The 24,331-nt window shown below is 44.2% G+C and overlaps 3 protein-coding genes and 1 long non-coding RNA gene across 7 annotated transcripts in view; 1 reads left to right on the top strand and 3 right to left on the bottom strand.

Moving 5' to 3' along the window:
- The window catches only part of LOC135366469 (venom metalloproteinase antarease TserMP_A-like), a 38,279-nt gene extending 21,312 nt beyond the window's left edge, over positions 1 to 16,967 (top strand). Inside the window, exons 11-16 of one of the 2 annotated variants that reach the window (XM_064599178.1) lie at positions 1,168 to 1,335; positions 2,406 to 2,536; positions 2,875 to 2,968; positions 6,025 to 6,175; positions 6,557 to 6,694; positions 16,819 to 16,967. In XM_064599178.1, the coding sequence (XP_064455248.1) occupies positions 1,168 to 1,335; positions 2,406 to 2,536; positions 2,875 to 2,968; positions 6,025 to 6,175; positions 6,557 to 6,694; positions 16,819 to 16,953 (817 nt within the window). In that variant the 3' untranslated portion in view covers positions 16,954 to 16,967. The remainder of the gene's footprint in view (positions 1 to 1,167; positions 1,336 to 2,405; positions 2,537 to 2,874; positions 2,969 to 6,024; positions 6,176 to 6,556; positions 6,695 to 16,818) is intronic. The other variant, XM_064599179.1, reaches the window with a different exon arrangement.
- LOC135367509 (venom metalloproteinase antarease TserMP_A-like) overlaps positions 1 to 24,331 on the bottom strand; it is a 92,169-nt gene that overhangs the window by 65,442 nt on the left and 2,396 nt on the right. The window lies entirely within an intron of this gene.
- Positions 12,980 to 14,004, bottom strand: LOC135366468 (uncharacterized). The gene is made up of 4 exons (XR_010414178.1): positions 13,786 to 14,004; positions 13,439 to 13,495; positions 13,327 to 13,367; positions 12,980 to 13,226 (listed from the first exon to the last, which is right to left on the bottom strand). It is a non-coding gene; the product is annotated as an uncharacterized LOC135366468 (long non-coding RNA).
- On the bottom strand, positions 19,869 to 23,810 carry LOC135365956 (uncharacterized). Of its 3 annotated transcripts, XM_064598606.1 has the most exons (9): positions 23,009 to 23,810; positions 22,887 to 22,947; positions 22,738 to 22,833; positions 22,613 to 22,653; positions 22,319 to 22,523; positions 22,158 to 22,234; positions 21,795 to 21,841; positions 21,601 to 21,661; positions 19,869 to 21,521 (listed from the first exon to the last, which is right to left on the bottom strand). In XM_064598606.1, the coding sequence occupies exons 3-8, from the start codon at positions 22,826 to 22,828 to the stop codon at positions 21,655 to 21,657; spliced, it is 468 nt and encodes a 155-aa protein (XP_064454676.1). In that variant the 5' UTR covers positions 22,829 to 22,833; positions 22,887 to 22,947; positions 23,009 to 23,810; the 3' UTR covers positions 19,869 to 21,521; positions 21,601 to 21,654. The 3 variants fall into 3 exon arrangements, with proteins under 3 accessions (XP_064454676.1, XP_064454675.1, XP_064454674.1); XM_064598605.1 differs by having other exon boundaries at positions 22,738 to 22,947; XM_064598604.1 differs by lacking the exon at positions 22,887 to 22,947.

Genomic DNA, 24,331 nt, shown 5'->3' with positions numbered 1-24,331 from the left:
CAGAACAGGAGATAGTCTAAGCTGACAGCAATTTTATATCTTAAAGAAATCCTGGAGGGCGCGCCCGCGTTTCCATTGACAAATTTTGCTATACACATGAACTGAAACCAAAAACTGCGCGTCTCAGGAGTGCATGACTGAAGGCTTATCTGGGTCGCAAACCGCTTGATCTGGCAAGTGGATCAGCACCTACCTCAATACTCTCCATCGCTCCGAAGCATGTGGTGATGTGACGCAGATTGAGCCAACATGAACTTAGACAGAGAAAGCCTGCTTGCTCATCGCGACGTGACACAATAACTAGTAGTCAACCAATCAGGACCATGTTTTCAACGGCGGTAGCCAATCACGAACGAGCCTTCAGCAGTCGTAGCTATGGAGACGAGCCACCGTCATCTGCGAGTAGTAATGGAACGTCCCCACCAACTACGTAGATGGAAAAACATTAAGATAAAGCTCAAATGGTACCATATCTTTCTCATGGCTGACTTTGTGGAAAGAGTGTTGCACTTTTTTTCTACAAATTCATGTCTACATGTTCCAAGTTAGCTACAATCATTTCCGAGTTCTTGAGTTCACAGAACAGCGAATCACCAGAGGCATGGCCAAGCGGGGTAAGGCATCCCGCTTGTTGGTGGTCGCCGAAGCCGCACTGAAGGCTGGGAGGTGGTGGGTTCGAATTCCATGGGTGGAATCGAATGACAAAACGACTAAGGTGTTCATCACATAGCGATGTAAACTGCACACAAAATGGTTGCCGTATTTTAAGTCAGATGGCAACGTATTCCACAATCTGATATCATAGCTTTCTAGCACCAGCTCCCATAAACATCGTTTGACCGAAAAGGTTCAAAGATAAGATGTTGTACGCTCCTGTTATTTCTGGGACACAAATTAAACCCTGTTGTGCTAAGATATTCCCCAGTATTTATTATATACACTAGCTTCAGGTACACAAATCGAACTGAATCAGGTAATGGTAGCACCTTAAGTCTCATAAAAAAAGATCTACGGATGGATGCCTCGTGTGTGAGAAGGTTATCAGCCTTAGGATTCTGTTCTGCAACTTAAATAGAATTTCCTGATAGGCAGGGAATGAACTAGCGAAGCTGACCGCGCTCAATTTTGTTCAAAAAAATGTTTGTCCCTTCATTTTCTGCATTTCAGCCTAGGGTGTCTCCATGATGGCGAGGAACCTCTGAAGTATCCGCATGGCCACCCTGGTGCGAAAGAATGTCCCTGGAATGATGGCTACCTGATGAGCTTCATAACCGAGGACAACAGACAGTTCCAATTCTCTCCCTGCTGTGCCAAGCAGATACTGTTCGTTTCCGAGTAAGTCATCAACATAATAAAAAAGACGCATTTAGAGTTCGTGGTGTTGGCGAGGACCCTATACGCCAGCTGACGCAATTTGGTGACCGCGGTCCGGTATTGACATGCCCAGGATGTGCACCATTCTTTAGAGTTGTCTAAGGTTTTTGCTGCGTTTTCCTTCAGACTTTTCAGATGAATGTCAACACAGTTCCCCTTGAAGTCGGCCCAGGACGCACACTAGCCCCCTCCCCACCCTGTCCCCCACTCTTTCTTGCTGTCCTTTCTCCATCTGTGCACATCTCTACGCCGCTCAAAGACACAGTGGCTTTGCGTTGCTTTTCCCTAGCTACGCTGCTAGGTCCCACACTACATAGTCAGGTGACCAAGGCACTTGTTCAGTTCCTGCAGACCTGTGGCCTTCTGGGTGAACTGTGATCGATTTCGTGTTTGTTTTCCTTTTTGTGTGTCTTTCTTTTTCGCTTTTTCTTTCTTTCCTGGGATTAGCAAGGCGCCGTATGTAGGCTAACCTTTCCTTCCATTTTTTCTTTTTTGAAATTTGGTATAATAAACATATCCATATACACTGTAAACTTTTTCACGCCTTTAAAGGTGTGCGCTATGCACATTCAATCTGGTTGCGTAACACTGCATCTCCAGGATGATATTTTACAAAATTCGAGAAGCACTACTAAAGATCAAGTGTCAGTGCAAATCTTGCTTTCATTATGTCTTGGATATCGTAGGTACGAGCTAATGCATATATGCATCGCTATCGATAATCGAGCACGCGCAAGTGTCTCCAATACTGTTGAACAATGTTGAGATGTTGCAAGACTGAGTTTTTGGAGGACAGACAGCACTCGAGTAAAGAAAATTTGTGCGAAACCGTGCTCAATTATGATGTTACCAAAATTACACCTAAAAAGGCGTGCGCCATGCACGCTATTACACCTTTAAAGGTGTGAAAAGATTTAGAGTGTATATAACATATATAAAAAGAAAAACCTATCTAGTGTGATATCGAGAATGAACCTTTGTATTAAATAAGGATAAAGCAAAAAACACAGCTTATCACTTTTCGTGTCTAGGATAATGTCGCCAGATGCCTCGAGTAAGGCGGAACGGGTCCCGCTGTCTCACCAGCCTGCTTGGGGACGTTGTTTTGTCCCGCTTTCGGCTGGAACGATTCCCATGTGGCAAATAGATGCGTTTAAACAAGGTAGGAATGCAGAAATCTCAGCGAAGCGCTAAGGAAGTGAGAAAGAAAGTGCCCCAGGATGATAGCCGCCAGTATTTCGAGCAGAGACCTGGGCACCGTCCTCATCATTGACATGGTGTTTAAGGGGTTATGACATTGTTAAGGTTGTTAAGGATGCATGCGCATACCAGGCCGCCGTCATAGAATACGGATGAACTCTTAACGCGTCATCTCTAACCCTTTCAATACCATGGCAATGATGAGGACCGTGCCCAGAAGCAGAACACTGTGCGAAATATCGGCAGCTCTCGTCCTGAGACATATCTCTTCGCGGCTAAACAGGGATTGTTTACTCCCAGGTGGCCCTGTTCCAGCTCACATCTTTCCACGATCTAGTCAATGGAACATTGTGATCTGTTTGCTAGCAAACCATCCATTTTGCATTCACTTGCGGTAAGCAAATATGGCCTGCACATGATTTGCTCAACAAGCTGCCTCGGCGGGACGAACATGATGTTGATATAGTGATCAATCATCGCAAAGCTGACAATAACGACGAAACGAAAGTGCAAATACAGCGATCCCAGGCAAAAATCTGGAGTGGGACCACTTCAAAGTGGTTTATTGGACAGGTCCCACTTTGAGTGTGGGACCACTTAGTGACTGGAACCAGTTGAAAGTGGAACCAGTTTCACGATGGTCCCACTTGAAGTGGAACCAGTGGAATTGATCCAGTGGTCCCCTCTGCTAAGTGGTCCGGGATCCGACCACTTAGCAGGTGGGACCACTGAATGCATGTCCGAAAATAATGCGTAGAAATTAGTGATGGGCAATCCAGTTCACTTTGGTGAACTCGTTCATTCAGTTCAGTTTGGTTCACTGAACCGTTTAAAAGATTCGTTCTTTCGTTCATCTTTCCGTGACGTCATAACATCACGTGATGGACAGCGAACCGGCATCTCTTATGTGCAGGGTTGTAGGCAGTAACTGAGTCAGAGTTCTGTTGTGTGGGCGAGTGTGTTCCATGATCGGGGAGGGGGGGGGGTGTTCGTACAACACATTACCGCGCTAAACCTGACAGTCACCTGCCGGCCATATTGGTCATATGTTGCGATAAGCGAATGCATGTTTATGGGACCGTCTCTCACTGTCATGAAGAAAATAAACAATTCATTCTGCCGCACTGTAATTCTCTCGTAGTTTACATTTTCTTCAGTCCACATTCGGCTTGCTTCCGCCTCTCGGCAGGGCTTTCTTTGGTCATGCAAATTCACTTTCATAGTTACTTTTGGTCCCCTTCATAGTAGGTCCATTCTTTTCGCCTGCACCCTGGCCCTGAACTAGTTCAGGCAGTGCAACCCTCTCACATTCTTTTCCGCATAGAAAACTAGTAATGATCATGGTCACATGACCCACTGACGTCAATGATTCGCGAACTAATCTTTCGAACGAGTCCCTAATGTTCACTGATTTGAACGAACACATCAGATATTCGGGCCACGCGCGCTGAGCTTCGCCTGGCTAACTACTGCGCATGCGTTCCATACTGCTTTACAGCGACGAACATAGATGGCGACACGCGCACCATCGACAGGAGGAGAGTGGAGAAACTAGAAACTTTGAAGGCGAACGCAGCGAAACCTGACAAAACGGGGACGTCTAAGTGAACTGATGAACCAGTGCGATCGACGATAGTGAATGAGTTCATTCAGTTTGTGCCCGGGATTCGTTCATTCCGAACTGTTCGTTCGCGAACGACACATCACTAGTAGAAATGCACATATTGCTCAAGTAAATACCGTTTATTCTGCTAAAAGCATACACTGAGCAGAAATAAATAATCAATACATTTCTACATACTACGTAGTATAATTCTGATCACTCACTGTGTCTAGACAAGGCATATGCCTGACTGTGCGATGCACTCACGGACCAGAGGGAGCTTTCGTTCGTTGGCCACCTTACATCTTGTATTTTCTTGGAGAAGATGACAAATGACACTCCTGTTTTCCATGCACGTCGTGACATACACCCCCCTTCCTCTTCACCGTACGTTCGGAATTCTTATCCTGTTTCTCTTCAAGTTTCTCCTAAGTTTCTAAAATGAAACATCTAATTAATAGGCATCAAAACATCACGGACATCACTCATACCTGCAAACATTCGCGACATGCAGTCCGATTGGCGTTTCACAGAGCATTCTTGCCCCCACGCCGTTTACGTCAGCGTCAAAACTTTTCCGGGAAATCGACAATCTGATGCATAGGAACCATTGTCATCGCATTGTCTTAGAAAGCGCACTAAAACACACGCAAATACTGCACAGGAGATATACCATCCTTGCGACGGCAAGTGAAGCCAAAACAAACTTGCAACGGCGCGTCGAAGACTCCAAGTTCCAACTGCCACCTGCAACTCTCGCCCTCTCCTCTCCCTCTCCGCTCTCGCCGTTCGAGGTTTGAGTTTGTAGCAGCCGTGGCATCTTCACACTGCATAAGCCTCTGCTATTATCTTTTCTTCTTTTTCGTTTTCTTTCTTCTAATTATTTAGCTTAATTTTTGTTGTTGTTGAGATGTATTTTTTTACACTTCTCTAGTACTTAATACCTTGTGATGATATTCACCTTCAGATGAGAAACCGCATATATTTGATCGCAGACTCGCGCACCTGGATAAACAGCAATAAAAAGAGATCATGCATGTGCTAAAATTGGTCAGAGTAATAGATCAAACAAAACCAGAAGGATATATGGCAAGTGTGGACAAGATGAAATCTCAAAGGGGGAAGCTGGGAAGCTGCCCAACTTGGAGTCTCAAGTGACTATTCTGGAACAAAACGGTACCTGTGAGGCTCCAGCTGGAACTTCTGGAACCATCTGAGACCAGAGTGGTACCATTGATGTCACCAACGTGGAACCAGCCACGCCACTTGGGAATCCAGCTAGGACCATCCACATTCAACTGGAACCACTCCGGGACCATCAGACGTGCAAATAGAAACCAGTCCAGATTCAACCAGATGGAACCATTCCGGGACCAGTCCATATTTTCGCCTGGGATGCGACGGGTTCAATTTGTCTTTCTTGTTTGTTGGGGGGGGGGGGGAGTGGTCTGTTTATGGAAGTAGGCCAATTCGGCGTGTGATGAATTCAATGTCTCCCGTTTATTTTTGCCGCCAGCATCAGGGTCGTGAAGCATACGGGATTGAAGGGGGGTGGCTGTTTATACTGGAGCGATAGACTTTAAGGAAGGACGCTAAGCGAACCTACCCAAGCAGCACAATGTACTGAAACTCTAGTGCAATATGGGTGGACGGGTAGGTGGAAGGCCTTGAACAGACCCGTGAAGCTAAGTAACATTGATAAGACACATACTGTCCACCCATATTGCACTCGACTTTCAGTACCTTGTGCTGCTTGGGTACTGATCTGTCCGAGTGGCGTCGCCGACAGCAACAGTTCCACTTCATGTCGACAATCGTTGACAATAATCTTCTCGGTTCTTCTCCAGACTCGACGACAAGCTGTGCCTCTTCTACAACAATAGCGAGAAAAGGGACCGCATTAAAAGTGGCGCTCTACCAGGGGACCGATTATCCCTGGATAGACTTTGTCGCGATGCGTTCGCAGACGTAACGGACTACACTTTTATGTTCGATAACGTAAGTTGAGCGCGTCTACTTCATTGAATTCCAATTCATTTTGACGATACGACAAAGTTGGATGCTTGACCTTCTGATATGGTCAGAGTACCTGATACAGTATCTTGCCCGGTACGGCATTCGTAATTGTGAATCCATTACTTTGTGCACTGCTGGTTCGGCTTCTGCAACGTCAATTCCGCGTCTGCTGAAGCTGACAAAGTAATGGCTCAGGTTACTACGAGCCGTATCGGTATGTAAGTGTAACCGTGAACGTGATTCTGTGCTGTTTATGATAATGCTTTTTCGCGTAAAACTGACGCGTGTCTTCGGTTTTCTCTAGTCCCAATCAGTATGTATTGTGACGCAGACGGCTGCCCGTGCTTCTACTGTTGATTTCAGGAAACGGGACTTTCTGGAAATGGATGTCAGATCCCTTGTATAAGCAACAAGGTCACTGTGGGACGTAGAACATACTGGAATGATGGACAAGCAAAGGGACTGGACGGCTCCCGTTGTGACTCTAACGACAGGCGTAAGGTATCGTTATCGATATTAGTGTCAACCCTACCAATTCATCGTATCAAATGCGTCGATGGCAGAGACACTCACGATACACAGTTCGTTGCCAACACGCTGAACATACTTTTCTACCCATCTAGATCGCCAAACACCTGCACCTGTTATCCGTAATACACTATTTTCTTACGCAATGGGCGACGCAACTAGAATTGCTGATAGCTTAAAATCCAAAACCCACGAACCACGTCTCCCGAGCTACTATACTAAAGAAAATCATACGTATCATGTAAGAACACACCACAAAATACACATAATGAAGGAACCTTTCATTAGAGGAGATTTATAATTTCGCTGATGCTCAAGAAACGTTAACGATCATACCAGCATTTCAGAAAAGGTAAGAAGACGTCGCCAAACGGTTGTGGGGCCGTTGTAATGTTATCGATTCACACTAATCGAGAGAAAGTACTGCTAAAATGACGATTTATTTTACAAAAAAATTATTTTTACACCAAGTAAGCATGACGTCACTAGGGAAAAATTAACAGAGTCCGCATAATTAGAAACGACGGAATTGATCGAGCAACACATTTAAAACAAAGCAATGACAAGGTAATCTTTGTAGACCTCACTAAAGCCGTCGGACTTAGTTGACCGCATTCTCCCCTTATATAAATGAAGAGGCAGCGTGTCACTTTTGCCGTTCACCTCAAACATCTGCTCCGCTGAAACGTCGAGGAGCTTATCGTTTTCAAGGCCGAGCAAAAACCGTCGAGCTCTCGACGCCTTTCTGTCCCCAGAGCGTCGTATGCGTGACGGGCTTAAAGAACAGATACGCCGATTTCACGATGTGTTCAAACGGCTGTAATATTCAGAACGAGCAGATCCAACTGCCCGGGAAATGAACCTTCGTTTCTCAATTGTGTCTTCTGTATTACGAAAATTAACCAATCAAAGAAAGAAAGAAAAAAAAAACAAGCCACGCCCGCAGCCACTTTTGTGACGTACACTCTAAATCTTTTCACACCTTTAAAGGTGTAACAACGTGCATGGCGCACGCCTTTTTAGGTGTAATTTTGGTAACATCATAATGGAGCACAGTTTCGCACAAATTTTCTTTACTCGAGTGTTGTCTGTCCTCCAAAAATTCAGTCTTTCAACATCTCAACATTGTTCAACAGTACTGTAGACACTTGCGCGTGTTCGATTATCGATAGCGATGCATATATGCATTAGCTCGTACCTACGATATGCAAGACATAATGAAAGCAAGATTTGCACTGACACTTGTACCCGTATTCACCAGTCGACTTAAACCATTGGTTTAGTGACGTCGGGTTTAAAGCGATCACGTGCTCTCTCCGGCTATGAAGCGCCATCCAAACAGTTGACCACAACGCATGCGCATTATTCACATTGTCACGTGACGGCTGAGGGGAAGGAGAAAGTAGCAGACGACAGGACTGCGAAGGAGGGAAGGCTCCTGTTTTATTTTTTTTTATTATGAGGTTGTTACGGAAGAAAAGTTGAGATGGCGCTGCTGCAGGTGGTTGCGGATCAGGGTATCGGGTATCGGTAATCGGTGGTTAGATCTACCTCTGTATCTGTTAGTGACAAGCTCCGCGAGATATGGTTGTTGTGGTCACTAAAAAGGTGTACATAGTGAGCGTTTGCAATGTTATTTGAAAAACAGAAGTAGGTATCCTCGCGGAGGTGATCGTTGTGCTATTGTCAGTGTTTCGTCGTCGATTGTGACTGCGTGTAATAATTTCATCCGCATCGACCATCGCTTTTTTATCGTGTGTTATGCGATATGTGTGGTGAACTGCAACGACCAAGATTGCCTCTCGATTGCTGGGGCATTCCAGCAGCGTCCTTTATACGCTTTCGAGCCTGGTGTCATGAGCGCAACGTGTGTGCAAGTGTTTGATCACTGTGGGCTATGAAACAGTAAACAGAAAGAAAGTTGATGCAAGGGTGGCCTTATGCTGCATGGGACTCCCACACGCACAACTTTTACGGTGTTATCGTTTTAAGAAATCGACGTGATACTTTCAACGTGTCACAAACCTGTAACGCGTTAGAGTATCTCCTTGCTGGCTGTGTTTCTTTGGAGCGCGACTGATACGGAAGACGTACTCAGGGTGCTGCCTTGTTTGCGTCGTCGTCCTGTGTGTGTGTGTGTGTGTATTTCGTTTGTTTGTTTAGCTCTGTTTTCGTCATGTTACCCAGGGCGTCCTTGCTTGTGAGCGTGGAAGTGTTGTGACCCCGTGTCAGTGCGGTGCGTTGCTGTGCTTAACTCTGACCTCTTTTATTTCTGCATTTCAGCATATCAGATTATTGTAGAAATCACTAAGCACTAAATTGATTGTTCTGTTCAGCCCACAAAGATTCATCGTTACGTTGTGACTGTCTCTTGCTCTGATGAAATTTCACGAAATAGGAACATACCTAATGTATATATTTGTCATTCATTGCCGTTACTGAGCATATTTGTCATTTGATATGACGCATTCGACATTGTTAAAATAAATGGCCACACTTTAGTGCCAGCACACTACGTCTGAACTATTCAGGATTTGTAGTTTAATGAGACCACGTACACAAAATACAGATGTTAAAATGAACCAAATATCTCATAAAGAAGGAGGTGTTATACCAGTTTCACGAGTGGTGTTCAAAGGATAGAGCAAACAGGAATGGACCAAAGAAAACACATACAACAGCTGCAACATCAGCTACAAATAAGCCTGTGCTGTTATTTTGTTCAATAATTGCATTGTGCTTATTTCTTCAACTTCATCTATTATTGAGGGAACACTTTTATGCAACTGGTTCGGGACTTACACATTTTCCGTGCTAATTCTTTACAAGCTTCTCTCTCAACTTCATACTGGCATTGTAAATTTCACTAGCATTATCATCGCACCATTACATGCCAAACCATCACGACCACCAATGCTCCCCACAGCTCATGCCATGCTAAAATACGTCCAACAGCACATCATGCACTAAACAAGTGTAGCAAGGCAGGGTAGGTCATACGAATTATGGTGTGTAGACAGCCAAAAAACGTGGACAGACGAACAATGACACGGACGACTGCATCATGCACTACACTCTGTGAAATCACTCCTTATTTAAGCTTTTACTTTAGGATTCTTGTTCAGAAAGAATTTGCATTAGTGATGCAGTTAGTTATCACTCCATCCTAACACAGATCACTCAACTTTGACTGTGAAATGACATAAGAGGTAACTGTATAATTGTTAGTTTGTTTATTTTTATTCCAGCAGATCTTCAACCCCTTGCTTTGCATTTTTTTAGTTTTCCAGTCATGGAATAGTTTTCGAACTATTTTCCCAGTTTTCCATGCTTTACTGGATTGCAGACATCCTGAGCTACAAACTGTAATTCAAGCAACTGGGCATTCTAGGATTACATGTTTGTGACCCGCCTCGACTAATTCTCGTTCTTTACACCGATGATAAAGCTCTGAAAAATTATTGCACAGGCTGCATTTCTGCACTATGTGGTTATGCAGTTTGACTGTACAGCTTTGTATTGAGAGATTGTGCTATTTCTTAAGAAACAACACAGTGGAATATCAAAGCAAGGCACACCTAGAGGTGCTCATTCTAGCATGAAATCTCTGTAGTAGCACTGATCATTGTCTGCTTGCTTTCTGTATTGATCTATAGCAGACAGTGAGATGAAGTTTGCAATGGACAAATATGCGCAATGCAAATAAGCTCACACAAAGAAAGGAATGCAACTTGAAATCACGTGCATCTTAGCTACAATGTGCTGTATTACTTTTATTAAAATTTACATGTTTGTATATCTTTCTTCCACAATTTCACTAATTTTTTTAACCACTTTGGTAGTTGTCACTTTGTAGAGGCGGACATATTCATCCAGTTGTGTCAACACAAATCTATGTAACTGGACAGTTTAATGTATTGAGCATGGTGTACTGCATCATGAAGGACAAAGTTTGGGAGCAGATGTATGGGACATAACACTGAATAATACAGATGCCTCTGCATGACTAACCACCTAACTTCAGTAACGAGTGATGAACATGCAGTCTTCAGGCAACTTCAGGAAATTAATACATGATGTATGGGGAAATGGTTCAGAAGATTTACCAACAGTTTCACAAGTTCCGGCCAAATGCATTATGTTGGCGCACAAGATAAGCATGTAATTGTTTTGTTCCACTTTACTGAACTTTATGCACCCCTAAGAAAATGAAAATGTAGGAGGAGAGGGGGGTTCTGAAAAGAAACAGAAGTAGTGTGAATTTCCCGTTAAAAAGAAATAAAAAATTCCACACACATAACCACAAGATTTATGAACCTATGGTGAAGCAAGCTCTTACACAGACATGTCTTTCGTGTGTTACATGAAGGTCAGTTGTGTTGGGGATGGCATGGTATGCGATAAGCCTAAGCTAATGCCTGCCACATATTTGAAACAAAATAAATAACCAGGTGTGACACATATACAATCTAATGTCACAGGCATTTGGTGCCAGTCATTCAGTGAAAATAGTTTGCATGAGATGCCACATATTCTCCAGGTGACGATGAGGTGGAAGGAAGCTTTCCAGCGATAAATGTATGTCATGGTGTCGTGTATTGCAACAGCATTCAGGCACTGTTTCGAGTGACAGATCCATAGATGTTAAAACCATTTGTCATGACGCTGATGACACAGTCTTAGTTACATCCGAATTTTGTTACCGTAGTATTCCCATATTCTGTATACCCTCCACTCACTGCTTTAGGGGTGGAGTGAGAGTCAAGGCAGAGGAGAGCCGGTGCGATATGGGAGTACCCATTCTGCGTAGATATTGTACAGGACATGTCATACAGGAAAAACCGTGGACACTTAGCATGCACCTGAGCTGGTGTATAAGGAACAAGTTGTAACATAACTGAATGTACAGTGAGGTACTACACATATGCATATTAGATGTGGATATTGGTTTGGTTCCCTATTTTTGAACTCAGCTATTCAGAACACGTTGAAGACAGGCACAACACCAAATTAGAGGCATAAATATCGCGATAAATAGAAGCATGATTGCAATGTGCATGCAGGAGTATATTATAAATCATGTAGCATGATTCCATAGGAATGTGTTTTCCCATTCTTAAGATTTACCTCTACAGGATATGAGACTACACAACAAGAGTGCACTGATCACACTAGTGTAAAGCTGCAGTGTCGTCAAGCAATTTTTAACAGTCCTGCTCACAGAAATGATGCAGAACAGCATGCATACATTTTAGCTTGAAAGAAAAGCCTTGAGCTTCAGGAGACACAAAAGGGACTCTGTTTTTCTGTTTAGTACTATATTCACACTCAACACCTGAGTACATGGATAAACTCTGTGGCCATATGACAGCTATCAACAACATAAAAGGAGATGCATAATGTAAAAACCCCCGAGACTAGGGAACACGAAGAGACAGACACATCAGACTTCGTGTTGTGTCTGTCCCTTCGTGTTCCCTAGTCTCGGGGTTTTTACATTATGCATCATCTTCACCAGCTCGCTTGCTTCCTAGCCATTTTTTCATTATAAAAGGAGAGATAGTGTAACATGGGTGCATGTTTACCCTGCTTTACTACTGTCATCAATATCCACACTGAACACGTGCACACAGAAATTAACTATGCAGCATTACGGCAGCTGTCTATAACGTAAAAGAACGATAGCTACTGTTAACATGGGACCGTGCTCTTTCACGTTCTCGTGTGCTCAGTGTATATACAAACAGCTGCACTGGCAGGACAAATCTGTACCCATGCTAACAGAAGCTAACTTTCTTTTAAATAGTTGACAACAGTCACGTGGCCATGTACAATATTTCCATGCACTCATGCTACAGTTATGACAGAACCACATTTCCATTTTGATGTTGTGTGTACCAGCTGGCTACTATTATAATTGTCAATACCATCTATTGATAAGTCTGTACCCTATGTTTTGTTAAATCTATCTGGAAGGTGTTATATGCAGTAATTGCAGATGATCTAATTTTCAACTTCCAGTGCAATGCAATAATGGGCAAAAGAGCTTGAAGTTTCTGTACACATTGCCCTTGATTCCTATGCAATTCAGCTCTTTTCCAGTACACCTCAGACATATTAGTGGAGTCAGCATGTGGAATGTAGCAAGGAGTTTTTTCCTTGTGCACCATTGCTTACTTATGTTTTCACGTGACCTCACCATCTAATTGAGCAGGGTATCGAGAGTGCATGCCTCTATGAAAAAAGTCATCCTTGTGGAACTACGTAATAGCCTTTATTGTCTGAATATAAACAAAAATCTCACAAATACAAAGTTGTTGTGACAAATGAGTCCACAACAGAGATTTTTTAAGCAATGATCTCCAGAATATCTGTGCTTATACAATGCACAAAAACTGTCATTGATTGGTTATGGTTATGTACCTGCAATAGTTAACCTAAAAAAGTAATGATGCATCCAAAAGGTCTCCAGCCTCCTTTAGCACTGTCTTTTGCAGAAACAGCCCTACAAAAGCAGATCTACTGTTACCATACAGTAAATCAAAATAGAAGTAAGCAGCTGTTTTTTTTTAATGTTTTCCAATGTAGCAGTAGTAACACAATACCTGAAGAACTGTTTTTCATTGGTCTCCTCTGCTGTGGCATGCTGAAATAAGTAAAACACACATTTCAGTTTCATCTATGTGAATTATTACAATACATTATTATTATTATTACATGTGAATCCAGGGAAAATGGGGACCTCGTTCGGTTTTGCTCCGGTATTTTCATAACCTGGGAAAGCAAAATCTGCTCAAATTCCGTGTTCAGTGTAGTGCAACAACATGCATATTTCCATGCCTAGATAGTATCCACACAACAGCCGCAAGACGCTATTGCACTTCATGATCAGTCCTATTGCACGATTAAGGGTCTCTGGAGATAAGACACGCTACAAAGAGATGACAGATACTGGGACGGTTAATAAACATGCGAGTGGATAACGCCCCTCAATTTCTCAATCGGGGCTCGCAACAACCATCTAGCACGTTATTGCTCTTACTGTACAATGACGGGGTGCTTACAGTTTGCATCACAGGAGATGACATCATAATAAGCGCCAGCACTATGCTTTGTTTTTGATGATGCACATTGACGTTCGCCCATCCGCACGCTCTATCGGTCCATTGGATTGGTATCTGGATTTTGTCCAGTGGCACATGTCGATGTCACTCACTTTGACCACACTTTGACGGTGCTTTTTACCTTTGTCATGCAAAAGTTCGCGATAGCGCCTTCGAAAAACAACAGCCGCATTTCGTACCCCCGGCCAAGCGTTACGCCGTTTTCGTTTATTAACCGTGCATTTAAAACGATTCTGCTTAATTTTTACCAGTTAGATTTCGAGTTAGTGAAACCTCACCTACCACAACCACTCTACAATAGTTTTTTCAGCACACGTTCACAGTTGCAACGTACTTAGGCCGACGTTAAACTAGCCTCTCCCCTAGTTTAAAATACGTCCCATTCAAATACATGGGTCTTAAACCAGCGGTTTGAGTAGCTTGGGTGGGTGGTCGAAATGGAATATTTGAATCGAATATTCGTCCCATTGCGATAAAATCCACCTCCTGGGCGCTTCTAGTAACTATATCAATCAAAACTTACCCAAGATTTGATGAAAAATTCTTCGTGAACCGAGGATTAGGCCTACCGGCCTCCATCGCTTCTGGCAGACTCTGGCGAAATGCGCATGCGCCGTGCAGGAAGCCCGCTATGTGCGGTGCCATTGGCTTCACAGAAGCAGGTTGTAGAGCATGGGGTGGTGATCCAGGATTGGCGAACGAAGGTCTCACGTGATCGATTTAAACCCGACGTCACTAAACCAATGGTTTAAGTAAGTTGGTGAATACGGGTACTAATCTTTAGTAATGCTTTCCAAATTTGTAAAATATCATCCTGGAGATGGAATGTTACGCAACCAGGTTGAATGTTCATAGCGCACACCTTTAAAGGTGTGAAAAAGTTTACAGTGTAGATGCGAAAAACCTGCCCCATCTACGTAGGTGGGATATCGTGCTCCTGATTGGATGAAAGCTGAGGAGGCTTTCCCGACTTTGCTGGCGGCTTCTCCCGTTTGCCGGAAAAGACAGTAACCCGCAGAGGTATTGAACGATGGCAACAACCGCGAAGTTCCTCTGAACCATGTTCTCGACGCGGAATGTTGATTATCTGCTTGAGAAGTTCGCACTTCAACTGGCATTCACGTCAACCCGTTTGTTGCTTTTGCTATAAGTTGCAAGAAGGGGAGCGATTGAGCAACATGGTGTGTGTCGTGTGAGCACGACACCTGTAGAGGAAGAAGGTGTACGTTGTGTCCGTGTGCAAATCTTGGATTGCCGGACTTACACGATAAAATGCCTCGCTTTTTTCTTTGGCATTTCACTAAACGCCTAGCGGAACCCGGTATTTTATAAAATGGCTGGAATCGTTGAATCATTTAACAAATGCCCGATCATGCCTGTGGCATGTTTTCTGCAGCATTATAACGCGCCCGAGGTGAACAACATGCGTGAAACATGCGAAGACACATAAGGGCTCTCCATCAGCAATAGGCTATGTACCGTCATAGTACATCACTTGTTGGGAGCGACTCCAAATATCGCTTTCACAACGCAATTCGAATAGGGGTGGTACGATGTTCAAAGCCAGAGGAGTGAGGTCACGCAGTCCATGGTATGGTGCATGCTTGTTGAATCCCATGGTTAACTGGCCGGAACACGAACAACTATTAGATTACATGTTGCAGCATTACTCAATAGCAATAGTGGCCCATGTCCTGGGATCGAAAACAATGGTACCCCTTGCTACCCAGCAAGAGCAAAATGAGTCGCGCATGCATCGTACATGCGCCTTAGACCCGCAGTGTCTGATGTGTTGTGATAGTAACGCCATTGTTAGTTGAAAAAGAATACTCCAAGTGGATGGTTTCAGAACTACAAGGTTGAACTAAATAAACGTACCAGGAAGGAAGGAGGGCACCTGCATGATAGGCTTACCTGGAAGTAAGAACGTAAATGTTAGCTGAAGTCATTTGATAATTAACATTATCCATGTACTACTGTAGATCGTACCAACAATACACAACAAGGTACACAACAGGTTCTGCACTTGGATGCGCCAGAATCCTGTGCAAGAACAACTCATTTGTGACCAAAACACAACAGCCGACAGATTTGTATTTTTAATCGTGGGGAAAAGAATGTGCTGTTGCACTGATGACACTGCTTGAACGTAGCTCTTGGTTCCGGAGCAACACCTTATTTATGGCCAAAATACAACAGCTGAACTAAGATTTCAATCTATACCTTACTCAAAACACACAAAATGTGCTGCCGTACACACGTTGCTGCTTAAACGTGCCCTGTGCAAGTAATGGTGTACGACATTTTATTGGATTAGAAAATTAAATAAAATGTAAATATAGCAGAAAATTAAAAGAAGTGCAACACAAGTGATGCATCCCACCTGATTCATTAGAAAATGAAATGTCTCAGTATAGGCCGCAGCTGTCACTGTTCTATCCACAAAAACAAATGAACTTTGAGGGAGGAGCTGACTCCAGGAATGACAGTGCCCTCCAGCTTGAAACACAAGAGGAGATGAAAGGAGAAACTTGGGATGTAGAAAACTGAAAAAAAGACTGAAGAAAATGTAGGTTCTGTCAGCCGTGCTTTGCAGGCGATGTGACAAATGTTGACTTTAAGTTTTTGCACATATGGATTGTTGTGCGCGTTCGCTCGCGTGTATGAGTGTGTGCGCATTTTTTTTACCCATTATATTTACTTTTTCCGTGGGGCGCACTCGGCGAATCTTGTTTCGGTGATGTACTGATACTTCCAGCACATCCTAGCGTTGGGGTTGTCACGCACGTGAAAACACATAATGCATCCGATGGGCATTAGTCAAGGTAGCACTTGAATGCATTCCAGTTCACATGCACAGTCTCTAACAGCCCAATCAAATTTACTGAAACGCATCTACTTGTTGTACGCTTATAAATTCCCACGGGACATGGTGAATAACAATACCTATATTCTTCTCATGACTGATTGCAGTTGTGCATTCGAGGAGAGTGTGTCGTGCACACTCGCTGCAAGGACTGCCACAACCGCCCATCACAACCGAGGACGCCACGGACAACAACTGCTCTGCCGCGCTTGTCCTACTGGAACCGCCAAGGGAAATATTAAACTTCATTCCTTGATTGGCTGTTCTGTTTCATTGGGAAAAAAAGCTCATTGCGAATCTTGTGTTGCGGAAATATGTGTTCGTTTGCAGATTATATTTAGGACCTGATATTTTCGGATTAAACCCGATTGCGCCCGATTGTTCCCTCCCGCGTAAGTTCCGGATCAACTCGGGTGAAATCGGATTTGTCTGCGAATTTCAATCATGTTTAACGCTGTATCGTGTATCGCGTATACACGATTTCGTAGCAATCTCTGCGTACGTCATGTAGAAGCCTATTCCCACTCTCAGGGTAAAGGCGAAACACAGAGACAGCGTCAGGATATGCAGAGAAACTAGTCATTTAATTACCCGTATGTTGTGAACAGGCAACGTGTGTGCTCCGAGGCTATACACCGAATGTTCCACAAACTCAACCGCACGCACCCGCCTCACGGGCGTCCCGCACGAGACAAACAGTTGGGCATCCACCGCCATCCTAAGCTAAATTCAGGAATCCCTACAGCCCGAAGAAACGTATGATCTGATTGCAACGCGAATCAATGCGAAGGGAATTTAGTGTTACACTCTGTGGTGCTTATGATTATAATTCGCGAGGAGTGCATATTTGAGCAATACGCGCGCCTATTTACGAGCCGCTTGCTAGAGAGAGCAAAAAAATAAAAAACACGAAAGAAAACAGACGATAACACCCTATTGTGTCAATAACACCCGATGTTACCCCGAATCACACGTTGAAAAACAGCACCCGATATTTCCCTCCCGATTTTTTATTTTCCTCTGGCGGGTGCATTTAACGCGAGAAAACTCAGAGGCTAAGTAAGTATATTGTACCATGCAACTCTGTAAACGTCTCTAAAAATGAAATAAAATACAATAAAAACAAAACAAGTCTACTCACTCACATAGGTGTGATGCTTAAGGTGATGCCATTCCACGCTCAGACTGCGAGGTGAAGCGAGCTTGTGGACGCTTACGAGAGAGGTGAAGCGAGCTTGTGGACGCTTACGAGAGAGGTGATGCGATCATAAAAAAGAACTTTTCTTAAGGACTCCACTTTTTGTCCAGAGGTTCGCCTGTCCCAGTATTTCCACGACTGAAATTTGATTTCTCCCATTGCCAAGGTAAAGGCGGATACTCATCCTTTTTGAACTGGAACAAGGTTGCTGTTCAAGGCGGTTGTGTAGAAGATTAGATCTACAGCAAGGACTTCCGTTACTTTCCACCGCATCCCGGTGGTGGTGGCGTAGTCAAAAAACACTATTTTTTCTAGGGTTCCACATGCTGTACAATGTCTCGAAGAGCCAAAATACCTTTACAGTCTGGTGTCAACCGGCAGTATGCAATATGACAGCTCCCACAGTAAATCCGCCCTATCACCCCCAGTCGATACAACGAAACCTCTGTATTCTTACACAGGGCGTTCTGACATAAGCGTTCTGGTGGCAGAACACTTGCACTAGTACTAGATAACCTTGTACAACTCCCGCGCAGACTTAAACTTGACACATCGATCGGCGTCTTGGAGAATTTCCATGTGCGTGGTGACGTTTCCGTAATATGTCGACGTGAGCTCCGATCGCGGCTTTAATTCATCTAATGGAACTCCGAACACTCTAGTTCGTGTGCCCATCCATTACAGAGCCAAAGGTCCTGCAATGTCGGTGTCCTGCTCCAATACGCTGACGATTATGTGAAATTCGTAGAGCTGTGCAGTTTACTGTTAAATTCGGGATTTCAAACCCACCACACTCGACCGGTGCCTGGACAACCTCACGTTTACCCCGTTCCGGTCTGTCTTCCCCGAACCCAACCAGACACACTTGTGTCGAATATGTTCACTTTCACGGACATCATTGCACGCGACCTTCACTGTTTTCTTTGAAGGGGGAAAACACGTTCCGCAATACCACATTTTAGATGCCATCCCTCCGTGCCATCCCATGCATTTAGATACTCTAGTCGCATCACCTCCAGTTCTTTGTTTATTCTCTTCCATGTTTCATTAGATGCTCCTTTGGCAGCGAAGTCAATTCCCAAAATTTTGGTACTCTTCACGACGGGAACTCGCTCTATGTCTCGCTGCACTATAGAGATGCACTATAATGCCAAGCACTGATAATTTTAACCTATTCAGTTTTGCTTCTGACGCTATCCCAAAGTCTGACACGAGGCAAAGTGCCAAACACGCCGGTTTAGTTGTACAAAGCGTGAGGTCGTCGGTGCACGCGGAACACGTCGCGAAAGGCTCACTGCCAGTATCGGTGTTCTGCGGACGCTGTATGTGAGCTTCCTTCTTCAGTGTTCTTAGCTCCCGCACAGAGCAGGTGCACAAAACGTAGCAATAGCTCTGGGACTTCGCAAGGGCAAATGACAAAAACCTTCCATTAAAATGGTCAACAGCTGATTCGACCTTCTTGGGCTTCTTGAGCAGTACGCAGACGGCAACATTTGCGTGGAGTGATGTAAGGGGAAGTTACGGTGAGCCTGTTCCGAAGTGGAGGCCCGAACCAGCCAGGGAAGGAAGAAGAGGGTGAAAGAGGGAGGAGAGAGGTGATGGTGGCACAGCAGATGGAGAGGATGTGCGAACCCCTTGCTCTAGGATTTGCGTGCATCCCTCAGTATAAGCATCCCAATGAAGGCTATATAGTCTTCATTGGGATGCTCCATGTACCACCCCAGCAAACCAAAATCCATACCTGCGATGAACCCCGAACCATGCATTGGGGCGATGCGTTCGTTCCCGGTAGGAATGCCAATCCCCGAAAAAACTCCGAAAAACGCACAACTTGGCCACCCGAGTAACGTCCCCGCAAGCTACCCGGGGATCACCCGAGCGATCAAGCTGGGATGATACTGCGTGCGTCTTTTGAGGTATTGCAGTGAAGCATGCATGCGGCCCAGAGCTCGCGGTAGCTCCTCCTCCCGCTACCCGCCCACTGCCGTGGCTCAGAATGGCGAAGAGCACTGAAACTACTGCTTTGGAATTTCAGTAAAATATATTTATTTCCTAAGCGCACATGGCCTTGTACACAACACGTACTACAAACGAGAGTACATAAACACCCCACTGTTGGAAAAACCTCTGAAACTCAGTGGAGGTGCAAGGTTCCACCTATTCTCGCTTCACAAACACATTCACAAACTTCTCTCATCTCTCTCAGAAGAGAAAATAGAAAAAGGGTGGGTTGAACAGTAAACTGAGAAATGTTTGTATACAGGGTGTCCCAGCTAATGTGAACCACGGTATTAAAACAGGCGAAGCGTTCTACGCGAACAGCAGCTGATGAGCCTTGTTAATCTGCCTACCCGTTTTCCCCCAATGCTGCTAATAAATAACTTAGGGGTAACAAAGCAAAGTTTTTCACTTCTTATATAGGGTCTATGTGTCAACCAGAAGGTATAGACTGGTTTGAGAAACACCTACCCCTGTGCCTAAGTCAAAGTACACTTTTTTTCTTTTTTCAAGAAAAATGCACCGCGTTACAACTTGGAAATCCACAGAAAAGGTGACATTTTTTCACATAAGCGTGGACGCTATTTTATCGAAAGGCACAAAGCTCGTGACAGATTGTCACTTCTGATGTTATTTCGTATTGTGGTAATTTCGCGATCTTTTTGCTACGAACGTCGTCTACGTAAGGCATTATTAGGCAATTACTCACAGCTATTTAATTTGTCTTAAGGAAAAGATACATGTGACCAAAACATACCACTTTTCGAAACATTCAACAACTGTTCTTGATATACAACACTTATAGCCTTTTCTTGTTACATTCCTCGTTCCATCATATGTGGCTGACACATACTGTACATGACAAAAGTCTTCGATTTTTACCTCGCATAATAGAGTTTTAAGGAACAACGTTTTAAGTCAGATCACAAGGAAATATTGTATACAGTACTTCAATTAGGTAAACGATGCTCCAGAAAATATCACAGTATAACTCCCCTCTGCACTTTTGGCAAGCAGAAGCTTCGAGCGGGCTACATTCTAGTCGTTTGAGCATGCATGAGAACTTGACAAGACAGTTTGAAGGCTGCAAATGGATGATTTGAGTGTTATGAGCACTTTAGTATACAGAGTAAAGTACATACGAATGACAAGCTTGCCCCAGATTGAGGGCGCTTAAGTTCTTTTTTTTCCCTTTACGACCCTTGTAGCTGAAGTTCTGTGCTACATCATCTGACATAAGTTCACACAAAGCAGTCTAGTGATGTCTCTTTCGTCAGTGCCCCCACATCTCAGAAGAACGTGCTCGCGCATCATTAAGAAAAGCCATGAGATACTCAACTGACGAAAACAGAACTTTACGCACAACCTTATCCAAAATACATGTAGACAATGCGCGTGGATTGTGCAGAACGTACCAATTATAGCCTTTGTGATGATAAAGAGAGACATCGAATCGCAGAAGTTCTTGACGATATTAGAATGGCTCCCTGAAGATGTCATTTTCTGCAGGCCCTTCCGTTGGTGCCGTTGTTAACTTGGCCAATATGAGGTCAAGCCGCACGGTGTGGTGCTCCTGAATAAGCTTCATGGTATCCACCATTCTGAGCACTTGAGCTGTAAAGGTTAAAGTAAATTACGTTAATTGCTTTGCGCCCTTTCGCTGGAAGCAAAGAGGCAAAGTGGAGGTATTTACTTCCGGTGTGGGGAGATCTCCTGAGACAGCCCTCGAGAAGCACCTATTAACACCCTAAGACCTAGAAGAAGAAACAACGTTGCACACGTTGTACAAAAGTTGCAATCTGCCACAAAATCAAGGGAAACGTTGAAAGCTACATACCTGTGACATGTGTACTTAGATAATTATGTTAAATAAAATATTCTGATCACCTGTGACCGATGTGCAAAGCATCTGCTCCGCTGCAAGATGTTGGCATCTAAAGAGGAGATGACATTTTTTACGTCAAAGCACATGATTGTCTCATGAGTACAGAGTATTAAAAATGTGTTTACAGATTTGGAAATATGTGCAACATGAATGGAATGAAAAAGAAGAAAAATGGAGATGTAGGCACTCGTTAAGAGCACCAGCTATTCACGCACAATATCTGGGAGAAAGAAAAGGAAATAAATTAATGACAGAGGGAATCGTATGCTTGGTATAGTACGCGATCATTTTTTTTCTTTTTTATGATGCTGACTACGGAATTATGATCTGCAATGCACTTCTAACATACAGGAAAATGTTCCTACCATGTGCAGGATATACACTGCAGCAGTACGGGGGAGGGGCCACTCATCTGGTTGATTTCTGCTTGGGATACGCACAGCTGAAACAGTTTGCTTTGCAGTTAGTTCACCATACAACAGTCAACGCATCACAATATCGTTTGGGAGAATCCCTATTGGCATACCATACTGTGAAGTTTGTGCGTCTGGTTGCCTTATTCGCTGGGACTGAGACAGCTGGGCTGACTGCCCCACTGGCTGAAGTAGACGCTCATTCATTTCCCTCGTCTGCCATTGCATCGTTGTATACTTGGCGGGCTGTGTGGGACTCTGTGTGACAATGTCGTAAGCGATATGAAGCGCATAAAGTGTCAAGTTCATCCAGCGGCTCTGAAATTTAGGTTGGATTGGTTTGCCAACCATGCTGAAAGCATGTTCAAAAGCGTTTTGTATGGCTGGAAATACATAATTCTGCGTACCCCGATGGGAAATTCAGGGTCCGGATGCCCAGCTTCATTCACTGCATGATGAATGTCTTAATTTTACCAGCGTTAAAGTACAACACGTTCAATGCAAGGCCATGAAACACTGGAATGAATCATACGGTGAGAATAAGGTTGCCAAGTAGGTGGAGGCGGCACATCTTGGATTGGTCTGCGATTTTTGACGCTGCAGCAGAGACAGCGTGACAGCATTTCTCCTATTTTCAACAAAGAGTGATCATGTTCTGTAACAATGACTCACTTGACATACAAGGGAGGTCTTTCAGTTCGGGAGAACAGTCATGCTGCAGAAGTTGGCGTGACAGAATTTTCTACAAAGAAAAATGTACTGACTCTACACTTCCTAAATTGTGGTTATATAGATTAATTTACCTTGAACGTCGCTCAAGTCCATGTATGTTAGTGGAGAGTGTCCTTCAGAATTGCACCTCTGACTGAACATCTGTACAAGCGTCCATGCACTTTAGTCATCGACACTTTGCCATCGGTAACGCCTGTTCCGTACAAGCGTTGCTCAAATGAGCCATATGTGACCCTCGCTGGTGTAACACATGTACTTCTCCTTCTATACCTTCATCGGAAGCGTCTTCATAAATGTCCGTGACATCCGAACCACTTGTTTGAGAATTGCGGGATAGAAACGCGCCGTGTTCCAAGAGCATTGGACCGCTGTTACTCGTATTGTCGTGCCCTGACTGAGGGTACCGGCTACCCTCGATGCCCTCACATTGTTAGTTTCGCCGCTGTACCTTACGGAACGTATTGCTTGCTGGCTCTCACTCACGGGGACACTGACATTTCGTCGAGATGTGCGTGATGGCATCCACATTTTTTTTGGCACCTCAGCGTACAGTCTGGTTCCAGAGTGGTGTCTTTTCTCCCAGCTACACTCACAAGCAGTCAAACAAATGAACACATTTCAACTCGCTCACACAACTCACACAACAACGCACAACTCGCTCACAATTGTAACATCACACCACAACACCTCCATCCTGCAACCCGGACGAGCTTGCTAACGGTTTGAACGTTTGAATATTGCTCCCACTGGCCGCCTAGAAGCCGCGCAAGTCGCGTATCTTATTAAAACCACAAAATACTGGATGTGCCATGCGTAAATATGAAGAGTGAAATTGATAAATTTTACATCGTGTTCGGTAACGACCATATTAAGGATCACGTAGTAACGTTACAAAATGCAGCCGCAGTTGCGTACCGCGCAAGCGCAGTTGGAGGCGCGAAGGGTTCGAGGCGTCTGCATTCTCGCAGGCAGCTCTCACAGGGATGAATATGGGACGATTTCCTATTGCTCGCTCCCGGAGATCTGGGGGACGGCGCATGGATCAACTCATCCCGATGAGGCCGTGAGATGAAAACGGGATGATCTGGGAATCATGTGTGTTTGCTGGGACGGTACCGCCAGGATTACTGGCGAAGTTACCCCGTGTTAATGTTTGAGCCAGTGACGTTAGGAAGTAACGTAGCACGTGGTATCTTCCCGTCAGGGTGAGGAGCTCACCACTAAAAGCCCAGTGCAAAGCCAGTGATATATATATATATACAGAAAAAAAAAGCAGCCAGCTAGCTCCCTTGCCTTCCACTGCTGAAGAGGCCCCAGAAGGCTGAAACAGCTATCGAGCGCTGTAATGGCAACGTTCGAGCAACAACCACATACAGTACACGCAGCCAGAGAGG

The sequence above is a fragment of the Ornithodoros turicata genome, chromosome 8 (genome assembly GCF_037126465.1).
Source record: "Ornithodoros turicata isolate Travis chromosome 8, ASM3712646v1, whole genome shotgun sequence".
Taxonomy (NCBI): Eukaryota; Metazoa; Arthropoda; class Arachnida; order Ixodida; family Argasidae; genus Ornithodoros; species Ornithodoros turicata.
The sequence above is the reverse complement of the archived record's forward strand: the minus strand, read 5'-3'. Positions and strand labels throughout refer to the sequence as shown.